Below are 16,835 nucleotides of genomic sequence, written 5' to 3'. Positions count from 1 at the left end.
AACCAAGGGATCATAAAAAATAAGATTTCAATGACTTCTTATCTCATGTATTCCTCAGAAAGAGATCGATATACATCAGTATGTTTTGCCTCAAAAGCCTTCTTGTCATTCATTATTTTTGTTATTGCTTCTAGGTATTTTGGGTGATGTCGTATTCGTTGCCGACTCTTATTACCAAAAAATCAGCTATTCTCCGTTAACTGCCGATGAAATTTCGATCAAAGACTTGATGTTAGAGAACTTAACATATCCTAACGGAATAGATTTTGATCCATACAATTATAACATATACTGGACAGATAGTCATCGTGGTGAAGTTCAGCGTAGTTCTGTTTATGGAGTGAACCAAACAGTCATTCGTTCTGGGGTTTCTTCACCTTCTGGCCTGGCCCTCGATGTCGTGGCGGGAAATGTTTATTGGATAAATTCAGGCAATCTGACAATCGAGGTTTCGAACGTTAATGGTAAATATTCAAAGGTGTTGGTTCAAAATTTGGGCCATTATCCTTCCGACATCGCCTTGGATACAAAACGAGGGTAAGAAAACAGAAAATATTTTTTCCCCCTATGACTTAAGGATAATTACTTTGGTAAGGTCTCAAACCATTTATAACAAGTGCGTCACCGTGATTGTATACGCAGTAACAGGGAAATCACATTAAGTGCAGCAAATGAATTGGTTTATTATGGAGAGGAGGAAAAAAATCGATGCAGAGTAGTGGAGAACCAACAATCTGATCTTACATATATTACTGAGCCGGGGAACCAAACCCCCTAGCTATACACATTGACGCTATGGTGCTCCGGTAGTAGTAGTAGTAGAAGTAGTAGTAGTAGTAGTAGTAGTAGTAGTAGTAGTAGTAGTAGTAGTAGTAGAAGTAGTAGTAGTAGTAGTAGTAGCAGCAGTAGTAGCAGCAGCAGCAGCAGCAGACAGCAGAAGTGGTGGTAGTTGTAGTGGTCGTAGTATTGATAGGGTAGTTGTATTGTAAAATGCGTTTATTTTCTCCTTTCTCCACGTTGTTTCAAAGTTTTATCCTTTGGTTTCAGGTTGCTGTATTGGTCGGATCATGGATTTATTGAAAGCACCCACATGGACGGAGAATTTAGAAGGAAGGTTGTTTACTTAAGAACTGAATCGGGGTATGAATACGATGCTCAGGGTCTTGCGTTGGATGCTGAAACAAATAAAATTTATTTTGCCAGTTACTGGCTTTCAAGTTTGCTGTACGTTGACCTCAGTTTACCTGGACTTGGTGTTCCTCAAACTATGCTTAACAGCTTTTGGCTCTTCTGGGTTCCTCGTGATGTTGAGGTTGACGATCAATTTGTTTATTGGAATGAATACATATTTGAAAATGTGTATCGGATCAATAAGACGGAGTTTGATGGCAATTTGGAAATCATAGCTAATGGAATGTACAGTCCCCGAGGAATGGTAATCAACAAAGGCGATCCTAAACCACGCAGTAAGTATCTAAGAATTACTAATTTTCTCAACACTTCCGGTTCAGCCTTTGTTTGGCCGGGTTGCTTTCAGGCCAATTTTGAAAGAGCGAAACAGCCTTTGTGATGTCTTTCGTCTTTCTTTATCGGGTTAGGAGAGATTTAAAATGAAACGTATATTTTTATGCATGTTTCTGAGTTAAGATCGTGTTTTTTTTAACTGAGCAATGCAAAGATGCTGCGAAAGATGTCAAGTGCAAGAAAGCATCGAATTCAACCCTGTGTTGTTTAGGTCAATATGCTAGGAAAGGACGGTATCCGTGAAAGTTGGACAAGTTGGGCAGTGAAACATTAGTGCATGTTTAACCAAAGCAAAGCTAAGTTAATTCAAAAATTTTAACTGGTCTTAGGCCGCCACATTTGGTTCCCTCTAAAGAACTCTATTATGGTGGTGCCTTCAGTCTACCTTTTGTAATTTTTTTTGCTAGCCTCTGATTTTGCCAAACATCTGTGGTCTGGAATCTTGCATGCGCCTTATTCAACAGGATGAAGTGAATTATTAAGACAAAAAATGAGAATTACAAAGTAAATAAGCTTCGCTTTCGTACTGCCTTTCTATAATCGTAAGTAGAAGGGGTGATGGTGGATACTAACGTACCATTTTTCCATATTTTGCATTTGCAGTACCACATCCTTGTTTGGAGGCTTGTAGTCATCTTTGTTTATTAAAACCGGGAGGCTATAGGTGTGCATGTCCCGACGATCCGAAAGCAATCTGTCAGGAAAGTACCCACGCTACGAGTAAGTATTATTTATTCTATGCTTGGTGTGATATTTGTCGTTATTGTTACCTGTTGAGGTTCGTATAAGTGACTGCAAAGAAACTATTCCTAAAATACAGGGTACATTGATAGGTATCTGTAGTATGGACGACAATAACTAATGGGAGGATAACTGGAGAAAATGAGTACCTTCAAATACTCAACATCGTTATCACAAAGGTGTAAATACTTTCGGTCAAATCAAGTCTCAGGTTGAATCCGTTTTTCACTGCAGTAGGTTAAATTAAATTGGTGATCCTCATTTTAACAAGGTTGAATATGTACTCAAAACCTAGTTTAAGGAAGCTATCACCCCCCCCCCCCCCCTAAAAAAAGGACTGAAACCTCTCTATACCTCCCTTCAAACTCTGTCTTACGCATCTCAACACAGCGAGTGGTGTGAAAATGCTCGTTACAAGTATGAAAATACTATTATTATTATTATTATTATTATTATTATTATTATTATTATTATTATTGAGGACGATATTTTATTTCTTACTTTTTATCGTTTTTCGTGGTAGATTTCCATACTTGAAGTTCATATCTTTCATCTTATTATCGTATTCATTTTTTTTTTGCGATATCAATGTTGATTCTGAGGGATTGAAATTTTCATGCAATAAACATGGTTGTACTATAAGTAACATTGGAGGAAAATACTTTCTAGCTCTTTATTGTAGTCAAGTCAATAGTATTTTATTTTAGCTGATAAAAATACTTGTGTAATATTATTATTATTATTATTATTATTATTATTATTATTATTATTATTGTTGACAATAAAGTTGACAGTTACTTGTGAAAATGCATTGTTCGTGTTTAGTCTTACGAAGCTCGTTTCGTCCCGACCAAGGGACTCATCAGAGACCTTTCTGCTTTGCAAACTCGTGGGTGATCGCGCCCAAAGTCCGTTCGCTAACAAAATGATCACGGCAATCTCGCCTTATATCGCATATTATTATTGAGAATTATTATTATTATATTCTTGCTGTTTCGTTTTTCTCTTTTCGGTTTCTATATTCATACATTTATCTATTCAGTCTCCACATTACAACATAGTAAAGGAACAAAGAATGTAAAGTGCACTTACCGATACTCGAACTCGGAGCTTTCAGACTTATTTGGGACATTTAATATCCTGCGTCTTCGCCACTGCCCTACAACGACGAACACGCTCAGCTCAGCACAGTTCTTTTCATTAATTGCTTTTATATAATAAGTAAATTGACATGCATGTATAATAACTACAATTTGTCCTAACCTTGCCCTAATCTCCCTCTAGGCTTAATTTAGGCTCCAAAAAAATTCATTCAATTCATCTGAGTGCGTATTCAACCTAGGTAAAATGAGGATCACCAATTTAGCCTTGGTAAAAACAGAATCAACCTGTGAACGGATTTTACCGGTAAACATAAATTCCAATTTTGGTTGCTGGTTTTCAAACATCACAACGAAATATATTTTTATTAAAATTCTATTTATCCAGTTCAATAAGGATGCGCCAAAACCAAATGCTGGAAAGTTTTTTGAATAAAAGATTGTTCTAATGTGTCAAAAGCCTTCTCAAAATCGACAAAAAGTAGTAATCCTGGAATGTTTCTCTCGGCAGTACATTAAACAAAACTGTCAATTACACGAATATTTTCGCCGATGTATCTAGCTTTTATAAAACCTTTTTAAAAATTAATCGTCTGAAATAAACTTTGGGATGACAGTTTTAACAGGGCTTGCTATGGTTTTGGTTGCAATTTTATAATCGCAAGTTAATAGTGTTAACAGTCGTCAGTTCTAAATGCATTTAGTTCTGCATCCTTTTTTGGTATGATTTTTATAATTCCTCGTCTTTGTGATATTGAAAGCTCTCCTATTTTATAATTTATTTCTTCGAAATCATTCCAACGACTTTATAAAGATAGACAATCCGTTCACGGAGATTCGTCAGACCTCATTCCCTTTTGAGCGTCTAAGCATTCCTTTCTATTAAAACACCTTCGCAGAGCAGTTTTCCTCTTCATCCAAACTCTTTTCAATCCATTCATCTACCTATCTGACGCTAATGTTACTTTGGCTTAGACACTATTGGGTGCATGGAAAAACCAAGTATGTACTTCTCTGATCAGCACAGCATCAAATGCGTTAACATGCAGACCTACAATCACACCTATATCAATGTAAAGACGGTGAAAACGGGACTTAGCGATGCTGGGGCAATTGACATTCATTACGGGGAGCAAATGATATTCTGGAGTGATCATGAAGAGTGGACTATAAGTAGAATGAGTCTTGTTACTGGCTATACAGAGGTAAAGTAGAAAAAAAGTATTCAACAAAATGTCTCATATCCCTTTATTTGTTGTTCTACGATGCATGTAACTTCTCATCAACTCCATCATCATTATCATCATCATAAGCGCCATAAAGTAAAGTGAAGTCAATTTATTTAACTTCGGTAGTACCTTCAGTTACGAAACTGGTATCAATGGAAGCCGACGTTGCGTCTTTAACTTCCCTCCCTCTCTGTCAGTGCTCCGTTTCACGGATATTTAAAGCTATAGCTACACTGATCAGAGGAAAGTGGAAACAGACCTTGAAGTTACCAAGGATCAAACCGGGGACCCCTTGCTCCGAAAGCCGCGCACTAGCCAACTGAGCTACGCCTGCAAAGTTTGGTTTTTGAGGAGAGGGGAAAACCGGACTACCCGGGAAAAAACCTCTCGGAGCAGAGTAGAGAGCCAACAAACTCAACCCATATATGGTGTAGAATCCGGGAATCGATCCCGGGCCACATTGGTGGAAGGCGAGTGCTCTCACCAATGCGCCAGACCTGCTCGCCATCGTTATCACTGTCTATCACCACCTGAGTTAACTTTGCATAACATCTTCCCTTCAATCATAGGTTATTATAAGAGACTACCTGGGTCAAGTAGATGGATTGGCAGTGGAATGGAAAACCAGAAAGATATACTGGAGTGATTACATCTTTGAAAGAATTGAAGTAGCGAACATGGACGGAAGCTATAGGAAGACACTATTTACCGATGAAGTGTACAACCCCCGTGGGATCGCTGTGGACCCAACGTCGGGGTAAGCTTCTATTGAATTTCTACGTTGTGTAATTTTTTGGGTTGTGAACATAAAACGTTCCGCGTGAACTCTGCCACGTACCGCGCACCAGTGGCTCAGTTGGTTGAGCACCGGGCCACCATGCGGGAGGTTGTGACTACGAGTCAGGGTCTTTAAATAACTGAGAAGAAAGTGCTGCCTTTGTAATTACATCCACAAATGGTTAGTCTTTCAAGTCTCTTCGGATAAGGACGGTAAGCCGGAGGTCCCGTCTCACAAATAACTTCCATTAATTAGTTCCCTGTGGGACATTAAAGAACCCACAAATTATTCGAGAAGAGTAGGGGATGAAGTTCCCGGGGTTGTGGCTGTCCTCTGTGTGTATATGGGTGCCAAAACTTCAACTTCAACTTCAACTTTTCTCTTATGGGTGCCAAAACTTCAACCTGCTCAAACAAATAAATAACAAAAAAAACCTTATTTTAGCACGACAAACAGGTTTTAAGCAAAACGCTAAAGGTTCAAAACTATCAGTGTATTCTTGGTTTTCACTCACATGCTAAAAACCCATGTTTTTCAACGAAAACAAAAAAAAAACGTTTTCATAGCATTAGAGTTCAGTTCTCGGAGGATTGGGTCGGGACGCCAATATGAGCGCTGTGTCTTTGTTTGGGGACACCAACATGGCGGCCTTAACGTCACGTGAAAACCAATAATACATTTATAAAAACACTAGATATTTCTTATGCATTCATTCATTTATTCAGAACTTGCATTTATCGATTTTCTAATTTGCATCTTCATCGTTTATCCCTACGCCTTTGACACCGAACCTTGTTGCTGTTGTTGTTGTTGCTGTTGTTGTTGTTACCTTTTTAAACTTATTATTGTCATTGATTTTTCAAGATACATGTTCTGGACAGACTGGGGCTATATAGACCCTAAAATAGAACGAGCTGATCTAAGTGGGGAGAATCGAAGAGTTTTGCGTAATCTTGGTGCTTATTGGTATCATGAGTATTTCCCCATGAGTGTGGTCATTGACTATGATGCTGAGCGCATTTATTGGATGGATTCATATGATAACTACATCGATACTACAGACTTAAATGGAAGTAACGTTGACACTATACACTACATCGGTGAAAACATTTTTCCTGCTGATCTAGCCTTATATGGTGATAATCTTTATTGGGCGGACTGGAACAGCCAAAGTATCCAGTGGTTCAACACAACACAGCCTTTGCTAATGTTTAATTTTGGCCATCTCACTGATGTCTATTTAACGGGGGCAGTGGTCGCTCACGAGTCAAGACAACCAATTGGTAATTATATGTTATCAATAAACTTCGATTTTGTGGTTGTAATCTTTATTCGTGAATTATGCATATCTTCCTGTTTAAACCTTGCATATGAATAGTTTGCATGGCCTTTCTTATGAACGTCTTAGATGTTCTCTACGCTTTGTGTTTCAACCAAAATCAGATCTTTAGTTACAGGAAAGGACCCGGTCAGTTTGTTTACTCCTCCCAAAAAACCTGTCTTTTGATGTTGGGTGCAACCCCATAATATATGTCCATAGCTATACCACTTTCTTGAGTCTTTGATAAATTACAGTTTCGTTACTACGGTACTACGCCAGTAAATTATGGTTGCTTGTATTTAAAAGGTCTTCTTAGCAGACTATCCTAGTCCACTCCCATTAGAACACGAATACAGATCATCAATATTTATTCCTTTTCAGTTTGAACAGCTAGTAAGGAACAGGTCCATTCCTATGCATTTAAACACAAAATTTACTTTTCAGGCTTGATGGTCAGGACATGTAGTATAATGAACGGTGGTTGCAGCCATCTTTGTCTTTTGGCTCCTGGTGGAGGGTACAAGTGCGCATGTCCAAACGGAGCATCCTTAACAGATGATAACAGAACTTGCACAGAAGGTAATGAAAAACGTTCATTCAAAAGAGTCCGAGAGTAAGCGAACGTGGCCAAAACAAATCAGGAGAAGAAGGATAAAATAGCTAGAGCCAAAGGGGAACATTTTTAGAACTGTTAATGCTTCGTGCGTTGTCCACGTGAATCGTCCAAGCTGGTGATTTGTCGCCCAAATGAATAATCAAGTCCGGCTATCAAGACGTTTGAACGAAGCTCGAGAAATTTGAAAAATAGACGCCAGAGGCACAATTTCCTTTAATTATTTTAATAAGGGATAAGTGCTTTGTCAGATTTATAGATGTAGAAAATTCACCATGACATAAGAGTTGGCTTCGGTGAAACTCATTCATGTGTCTCATATTCTTTTTTTAATCTGCAGTGAGTCCCACAAGCACACCGCCACCGCCTGTACCAGGTAAAGAAGGTTTTTTTATTTCATAGGTACTGAAATTTATCCACGAAAGTCATAATGAATAAAATTCGTACTGATTCTAAATGTAGCCAATCAGGAACACGAACGGCAAAATTTTCACTGTGAACAAATATCGTTCGTCCAATCAGAAACGCGAACGACGAAATTTCACTAATGTTGAATGAACGTATCGAATGGAACGTCATCCGACAACTGTTGCACGAAAACCGCGCGCTTTGAAAAATGGCCGAGGAAAGGTTTGCTTCTGTTTGCTCAGTTGAGGAATTTATTTTAAAACAAGAAAACAGAAATGCCGCTCAAAAAACTGAACGAGATGTACGATTGCTTAAACGAATTTTGATTAGTTCTTCATAATACATCAAATAATACCAAGAAAATATAATCTCTGTGCATCTCAAGAACGAAAATCGAAATTAATCGCCTTTTTACGCAACATGCTCCTTTTTTTGTTTTTTTTGTTTTTTTGTTTTTTGTTTTTATTATTATTTTTTTGTGGAATAGAATGCGGAACAACAAAAACGGGATATGTGAATAAATAGGGGCAGGGGCGTTTTTCGTCCTTTGGTCGTCTGTTGTTTCCGTAAAAATAACTTCGCTGTTCATTGCAGACCTTACGATACGTCTAATTGGGTCCGACTTCTCCCATGAAGGCACCGTTGAGGTGTATTATCAAAGGCAGTGGGGCACCATTTGCGACGATCATTGGGGGTTTAGGGAAGCAAATGTTGTCTGCAGAATGCTAAATTTTACCGGAGCGCGATATGCTGTTAGAGGGGCCTATTTTGGCGAAGGTGATAGTTCGTCAAATATTTGGTTGGATAACGTCAAGTGCCGTGGTGACGAACAGACCATCGCTGCTTGTCGACACCGGGGATGGAATATCCACAATTGTTTTCATTTTGAGGATGCAGGAGTTATTTGCGACAACGGCTCTGTTCCAACGGGTGAAGGTAAGGCCTGGGATAAAAGGAAACACTGTTGATGAAGGAACTTATTGTTTCGCATACACCATCGCTGAAGAGTAAATCAGATTCATAGAAAATGCTTAGAATTTACGAGGCACTTCGTTAAAACTCATCAAAAATGGACGTGTATCCAATTACGTGCATTTTAGGATATGAACGCCTCATTATTTAATTCAAAGTAGTAGCCTCGACTCCAAGCTGAGTCATTTTCCTTTTTGTTTTGTCCTTGCGTGGGCCTGTCTCAGTACTTTGGCTAACCTAACCTAAGTTTTCACGTAATTTAAAATCTCTTCTCCGCAGAAGATAATCCAATAAAAGTTGGCTCAAGTTGTGAACTTGACGTAACCCTTACTTTTAGAGTTATTCGCATGATAGATTTTGCTACCAGATAATGGTTTCCTTTCTCTCTTCTTAAAGGCCCAACTCTTGCACCAGGACCTCATCCAGGTGAGTCCATTTTACTGGAACGCGACTTTTCTTTCTTAAAGCGGTTGTATCATGGGAATTATCCCTTTTATTTTGGCCATAATTTTACTAAATCAATTTTCAGCGACTTTTTCATTCTTAAATTGCTTCTGGATCACCGCAGTGAGTTACAAATCGATTAAATTTTAAAAGAAAAAAGAAGCCACTCCAAGTTATTACGCAGTTCATCTAAGATACAAGGGGAAACATTAAAAACGTCGGGCCATTAATCTTGGCTACGCGTAACCAAAAACACTTACAAATAGTTTCTGTGAACTCTGTGTAGCTCTTTTGAACAAAATTTGGCCGTTAATTTTCGTTTGATATCGGTAAACAGGTCTTCTTTGCTCTCCAGATTTTTACTAATAATCAATGACACTGCCCCTTTAACAGATATCTTTAGCACCAACGACTTAAGAACGAGTGCATCACGGGAAAATATTATTTCTCTTTATTGCGATGAAGTTCCCATTATTGAAGCTTACACTGGACGAAAAAACGGATTTACACCAATTTGCACAGTGCAAATTTGATGCAAAGATATACCTACTTTGGTGCGAATCTTAAGCAAAGCTAGTAAAGTCCGTATTTACAACCCTATTTACATTGGTATGCAAATATTGTAGCAAATGTGGACTTTACCAGCTTTGCTTATGGTTTGCACTTGCGTAGGTATATCTTTGCACCGTATTTGCACTGTGCAAATTTGGTGTAAATCCATTTTTTCGTCCAGTGTTAATGTTTGCTAGCTATCTATGAATTAAATTGGCATAAACGGCTTGAGAGTAAGGGAACAAATTTAAAAATCATTGTGTTGTGATCGCGTCTCCCGCTTAAACTCCCATCTAACTAACCACTTCATGTCTTTGTTTGAATATGATGGCAGAGCAATGCATCAAAATGTAAAACGTTTGCGAGAGAGGTGCAATGCCATTGTTTTTGCTCATTAAACGCATCGTTTTGTAGCGTTGTTTTTCTCTTCTACGTCATCGTGACTTCTTGATTAGGGATCCTAAGCAATAATGTCAACGACGACCACGGGAAGGAAAACGCCAAAAAACCTTAACAAAGCACAATTTCAACGAACCAAATTATAAAACAATGGTTTTCCAAGCCCCACAGGTGTTCTTCTCGTTTTCGTACATTTGTTTGCCATTCTTGCCATGACAACGACGTAAAATGATCAAATTGGAGACAAAAGCCCCCGATGATATTTCAAAAAAAAGGCCCGGTTAGTCTTGCCGTCAGCGATGAAAGCTCAGTTACAACTGTGTTCATAACCTTACATCAGCATGTCAATATCAACAAAAAATTTAAAACTAAGGTTATTTTTTACATGATTAATTGGAATTAGTCTTTAAAATATTAAAAATTCAACATTCGAGTACCCAGGATCACCCTCCAGCTTTTCGACATTGAAAGTAGGATCTTCATAGAATGCTCGGAAGGGCCAAGAGCAATCCGGAGTTTCTATGAAGGATGGAACAGTAGAGGTTTTAGAATGTTCTGTTCTAACAGCTTTTAAAATATGCTTTTGGCATATTAATGACGGTTTAAAAGAAATACAAGCGTTAGTTAACATATTTCACCCTTTTGCCTCTTTATTCCAGAACTATCAGTTCGTTTGCGTGCTGGCCCAACATCGAATCAAGGACGAGTAGAATTGTTCCTAAATGGCACCTGGGGAACAATATGCGACGACTCATGGGGAATTCAGGAAGCGAACGTCATTTGTCGAATGCTGGGTTATTCTGAAGGAGCCTGGAGCACTCATTGTTGTAACTGGTACAGCACTGGGACCCCACCACCAACACAAATTTGGCTCGATGATGTTCATTGCGTGGGGGATGAACCGAGCATTGCCAACTGCCGTCATGGCGGATGGGGAAGTCACAATTGTGGTCACTTTGACGATGTTGGTGTAGTCTGCAAATATACACCAATAGCCGCTCCAGGTACATTATTTTTGTGTTTACGTTCAACGCACCCTGCGAGCAGAGCCTTTGCCTGAATCGCCGCAGCCCGAGCATCTGTACTAGTCAATCTTGTTTTCTCTCGTCAAACTGGCTTTCCAGTGCGAGCATCCGTTTCGTGATAAAACCGATGGTTATAATTGAGCCCACTATACCATGAAAAATCAATGTTAAGCCGATGACACACGGTTCAACATCCTGCAACATTTGTTCGTCAACAAATGGTGAACCATGTTGCACAGAGGTGTTGAACGGAATAGAGCTGATCTCTATTTTCTTTCAACATCGTTCAACAACGTTCAACGTGTTGAATGGCATATTTCAACTTTTAACATGACATGACACACTGTTCAACATTTGTTGAACAACAGCTGCAAAATTTGTTCATCAACAAATGTTGAACCGTGCATCACCGGCTTTAGCAAGATGTGCTCGCAGCCAAGCACTTGGGAATGGGTTCAAAACTGTGTCCTGGCAACATGCAGCACATGCTCAACAAAGATCTTACTCGATTCATGCAGTCTTCCTCGCGAACGCCAAAATCGAGCAAGCAAGAGAAAGGCTTTTCTAGCAGGGTGAGTTCACGTGATAACAATAAACAAATCTTACGAGGCTTGCGAAAATTTCATTTTAGGTAAAACTGTGCGACTTGCTGATGGCTATAGAGACGGTGAAGGAAGAGTAGAAATATTCCACGATGGTCACTGGGGAACTGTTTGTGACGATTCCTGGGATCTTAATGACGCGCACGTAGTTTGCCGTCAACTTGGATATTTAAGAGCTCATCTTGCCACCCATAGCAGCTTATTTGGAGAAGGAAATGGTCATATATGGTTGGATGAAGTTAACTGCACTGGAAATGAAGGCTCTCTTGAGGATTGCCCACATGATGGATGGAATAATCATGATTGTGAGCATTCTGAAGATGCATCAGTTATTTGCTTAAATGAGACCGCTGAATTTGGTGAGTGTTGCTGCCTGATGTGTCACTATCTACGTCAACATTGCCTTTCAAATGCTAGCACTGGTTGTTTTCTTATATAAACGATCTATGAATGCTTTTTCCTGCGACTCTTCAAGACATAAGGCCTTTAACTAACTAAAATAGTTCGCATCAAAGCAAAATCAGCTCATACTTCGGTCAGGTTAGGAAACTAAGTCTACGGACTTCAGGGTAGAGATGTTCATGGTTTGTGTTTGCATAAAGTTTCAAGGGACAATTTTAGCTACAGCTAAATTATTTGTTCATAACAACTCTTTTGTATAGAGGTAAATGACAAGCATTAATTATCAAATGTTGAGAATTCAAAAATTAGATGCGCCTTAAAATTAATCGGGCTCACAGTAGCGGCTCAATAAATCCAATAGTGAGGTTAAGGAACAAAACCTTGCCATCTCGGACGTCATGAACTGCCTCTAGATATCTTGTTTTCACTGATTAAAGGGAAAGTACGGTCTAGGAAAAGTTTCTCGAAAGTACGAACACTTTTCCCCAGGAATTCGAAAATAATTGCCGTTTTGTCCAATTCCCTGTTAAAATGTGACAAGAGCACTTTGAAGTTGCCTTTTGGAGAGTGCCATCTTGGATATGACGTGCTATGACGTAGCAATAGTCAACAAACTTGTTCGACCTTACCAAGTTCTTCGATCCCCGATCACTTTCTCATTCTCGTGTGACCTTTCTGCTTCGAGAAATTTAAATGTAAGATGAACTATGGCAAACAGTCTTGTGGTTCAATAGGTAGAAAGGCTATGTAGGCCATAAGTGCGACAGACGCTCAAGTCACTTAATACTTATAGATTTTCTAGTCAATCAAACTAGGCCGCAAAAGTCAGCCAGAGCAAATGTAAAAGACAAGAACTTTGAACATGCGACAAACTGAGAAATATTCGACAAGCGTAACTTTCACTTTCTTCCTTCAGTGACAGCCGTCTTCGATGCTTCAGCAAAATTAATGTATTTGTTTGCTTTCACACGGGGAAGCGTTTAATTTAGAATAAGCCGATGAAACATTCAGATGTTGCTCAACACGTGGAGCAAGGCTCTTTCCCATTAACAATCACCGCTGTTGGGGTGTACGCTTTCGAGGGGGATGAAACTAGACACTTGTCTAGATTTGAGAACACATATAAGAAAAAAACCGAAGCTTACACTGAGAAATTAAAATTCAAAGAAAAGTTGGGCGGCGAAAATAAAACGTGGATGGGTTCCTCAAACGTGAAAACCTGACTGCTATATTTGTTCGGGTCTGTTATTTTACCAAGGAGGACTTCAAGCGGGATCTTCAGGTATATGAATATCGGTCTTGCTGACATTCGCTTCATACGGAAATATCAGTCAACTAGTCCAAAATATCATTATATCGGAGCGAGAAAACTGAATAAAGCCATATGTAGACGACTTTCACTGTTATCCGCTAATAAACGTAACTTGAAATGTGGTTAAATTTTGTTAGCAGTATAGAAAATACGGAAACGATTTACTCTTACCATTTGATGGAAATATATCAATCGATCTATTGTTTTGTTGTAACAGGGATCTCGTAGAAAGCCACGGTAGACAGATTAAACTTGATTTCCAGGCATTTTTTTCACAGAATGAGCGCGGGATAGCACTGCAAGCTCTCTTTCGCTTTGTAAAACTCCTGCATATAACTCACATATACAACGAGTTAAATCTGTTCAGAGGTGGAGCCAATATCAATACAATTTAGCCTCTGGATTAAGATTTAAGTCTACAAAGTATTGCTCTCCTCGCCTGTGTTTTTCTTCTTTTCATCAAGTACATAAAGTCATCCGGAGAAATCCTTGACTATTGCTACGTCATAGCCTCGTTTGCACACACAAAAACAAAGATGGCGGATTTCAATTTCAATTTGCCCATTTTTGAAGCGTTATTGTTGGCTATTTAAACACATTTAGTCCAAATGAGTGGTCAAGTATGACAATAGAGGTAAATAACTTTTGATTCAGAGAAACTTTTTCTAGGCTGTACTTTCCCTTTAGATAATTTTTTTTTCCGAAATTAAATAACGTTTCCGAATTGATCAGCTTACCATTGTTACTTTTGAGGTTCGGGTTAACTACTTTCTTGTCGTTCCAGTTCGCTATTAACCTACTAACAAATGCATGGCTATGCGAATCAAATTCTTCATTGAAATAAGTGAATAATGTGCCTTTCCGAAATTTTCTGAGTTCAGCAACTTTTCAAGTTTTTTTTTAACAGCGTATAAATGTCGTAATTAACAAAAAATGTAAATGTGAATGTGTGAATAAAATGGGAAGATGTATTGCTTTGATTTGGAGCTCATTACTCAACTTTATTTCAAGCCGTGCACTTTTTTTTGTTAACATCAATTTAGGCCCTTTCACAGCAATCCCGTAGAAAAAAATAAAAACGTTATTTGCCAGCCTAGGTTGGTCGGCATTGGGGAAAACTGTGCCCTCGGTCTCGAGTATGCGGCCTAGGGCCATACTCGAGACCTTTGGCTGGCAAATAACATATTCATATTTCTCGTTGTTGACATATAACCACTGTTATTCTTTTATTCCATATACAGACAACTTTCTACTGACTTGTGAAGAAGGTCGCAAAGCGTGCTATGCCATTCAACTTCCCATGCAGATGCCAGCTCGTCCAATCATTCTACCGTTCTCTCCGGAGTACTCTCCAATTGGCGTTACTTACGATCCGAATGGAAAATCTGTCTACTGGACGGATTCCTTTGGGAACCTTCGACAGTTTTCTTTCGTCGACGGAAGAGTACAAGTCGTAAGAAGAGGTGCTTGGAAAGCAATGGGCATTGACATAGATTTCGCTGGAGGGAACATCTTCATTGCTGACGAATCCCAAAACCACATCGTGGTTCGAACTATTGGGCGGCCCCATGAAGCTGTCCTAATTAACGTGCCATCGCCACAAGGAATTGCTTTAGACACCTTTTCAGGGTAATTTTCAGTGTACAATGTTTTAGTAACCTAGACCAGTAGTCACATCGCTTAGGGGAAACAAAACAAATAATAAATGTACTATACTGTAGTTCAATCTGGCCTCATAACGTCACGTAAAGAAAACCTTTTCAGGGTAAATTTTCTAGTTAAGCGAAAGCCAAGGACTTAAAAGGCGTTATTTTGCAATGAAAATAAGACAACCTAGGATGCACTGGATAGGAAACTTACGACATCCTGCCTATCGCAATGGTTTTTTAGTTGTCCTTTCGCCTGTCCTTCCCACGGGCGCATTACACCTTTAACAGATAAAGTTGCATGAAGCATTGATAACTTGATATAAAGCATACATGGTTTGAGCGAACAAAGACGATGCTGCAGCCACAGCAATAGGATTAGGTCAATTTCCATCACATCAAACGTCCATGATTATGCTCCTTACAAAGACAGCAGCGATGTTTGTGTCGCCCTTTTCGTATGTTAACGTTTTCTTTGGTCCAACTGAAATTTGCTCTCTCGTAACGTAAGAAAAAGCCAAGAAATTATCAGCTTTATGTGTTTAATATGAAATGATATGGCTGGATAAAAAGTGCCGATAACAAATATGGCTTTTCCTTCCTCGCAGGTACATATATTATTCTTCAGTTGCTGGCGATAAGGTAGAGATACGCCGAGCTGATATGGATGGGAAAAACGCGATTATCCTTGCGAGTTATAAAAGAACCTCACCGACAACCGTTGACGTAGTCTTGGATAAGCCTGGAAACCGTCTGTTCTTTTCCGACTCTTACAATAATCTAATACAATACTTTGATGTAGCAACTATGAGAATTCATACACTGCTCTCTGGAAACCTTCATCATCCCGTAGGTCTAACAATGCAAAGCAATATTCTTTACTGGACGGCTACAGGAGATGGTCCATTTTCAGGAGCTATATTCAAAGCTGAGACAACCAATCAAAGCAACGCACAAATGATAGCTGATGGATTTTGGTACCCAACTGGGATATACGCATACAATTCCAGCGCTGCCCTTACACCAGGTAGTAACCTAAAAGATGAGCGCGAAATCTCTTTATGCGGCCCTACCTCTACCTCTCCGTCTCTGCGCAGACGGAGAAATCTAAATCGAAAAACTATACTCAACTTTAAACTAGTCCTAGGAACGTTTTGCTGAATGAACATTCCAGATATTAGATGCAGCTCTTTGCAACTAATCGTTTTATTTTTGGATTGACATGGAATGCAGTTTATTAAAACTGTGTCTAGGGTTTCTATCCAATGTCTCTGTAGTCCAGGTCAAAGGGAAGCTTCGTTTTTTTGTCATCATCAAACCAATTTGTTTCTAGCTTCTTAAAATACACACTAGTTAAATTAAGCAAGCTATCAAATTTTAAGCTTTCAAGGTGAGATAATCTGATTTCATGAAGGCTTTGCTAGAGTGAGGCAAAATGTTGTGAACAAAGATTCCCCTTTATTTTTTGTCACAATTACGAACAATTACTAATTAATAATTCTTTGTAATAGCTGCCTTTTGGCCGTGTAAGTAATGAAAAATCCCGGACAACATGCCTATTAGCTTTGACCTAGCATCTATCAACTAGAGCAGGAGCAGGGATGGCACATTGGTGAGAGCACTCGCCTCCCGCCAATGCGGCCCCAGGTTCCCGGACCCTACGCCATAAGTGGGTTGACTTTGTGTTTTTTCTCTACGCTGCTCTTAGGGTTTTTCGCCAGGTCCTCTGGTTTCCCCCCCGCCCCCCAGCAAAAACCAGCATACAGC

General features: G+C 39.2%; 1 protein-coding gene across 1 annotated transcript in view; it reads left to right on the top strand.

Annotated features, from left to right (window-relative positions):
* LOC137993048 (prolow-density lipoprotein receptor-related protein 1-like) overlaps window positions 1–16,835 on the top strand; it is a 93,001-nt gene that overhangs the window by 58,086 nt on the left and 18,080 nt on the right. Inside the window, exons 44-57 of the mRNA XM_068838704.1 lie at window positions 135–537; window positions 1,048–1,466; window positions 2,128–2,244; window positions 4,341–4,570; window positions 5,164–5,351; window positions 6,237–6,655; window positions 7,138–7,272; window positions 7,647–7,682; window positions 8,309–8,650; window positions 9,083–9,112; window positions 10,741–11,085; window positions 11,738–12,067; window positions 14,664–15,051; window positions 15,677–16,095. Of these exons, the coding sequence (XP_068694805.1) occupies window positions 135–537; window positions 1,048–1,466; window positions 2,128–2,244; window positions 4,341–4,570; window positions 5,164–5,351; window positions 6,237–6,655; window positions 7,138–7,272; window positions 7,647–7,682; window positions 8,309–8,650; window positions 9,083–9,112; window positions 10,741–11,085; window positions 11,738–12,067; window positions 14,664–15,051; window positions 15,677–16,095 (3,801 nt within the window). The remainder of the gene's footprint in view (window positions 1–134; window positions 538–1,047; window positions 1,467–2,127; window positions 2,245–4,340; window positions 4,571–5,163; window positions 5,352–6,236; window positions 6,656–7,137; window positions 7,273–7,646; window positions 7,683–8,308; window positions 8,651–9,082; window positions 9,113–10,740; window positions 11,086–11,737; window positions 12,068–14,663; window positions 15,052–15,676; window positions 16,096–16,835) is intronic.

The sequence above is a fragment of the Montipora foliosa genome, chromosome 2 (assembly GCF_036669935.1).
Source record: "Montipora foliosa isolate CH-2021 chromosome 2, ASM3666993v2, whole genome shotgun sequence".
Classification (NCBI taxonomy): Eukaryota; Metazoa; Cnidaria; class Anthozoa; order Scleractinia; family Acroporidae; genus Montipora; species Montipora foliosa.
The sequence above is the reverse complement of the archived record's forward strand: the minus strand, read 5'-3'. Positions and strand labels throughout refer to the sequence as shown.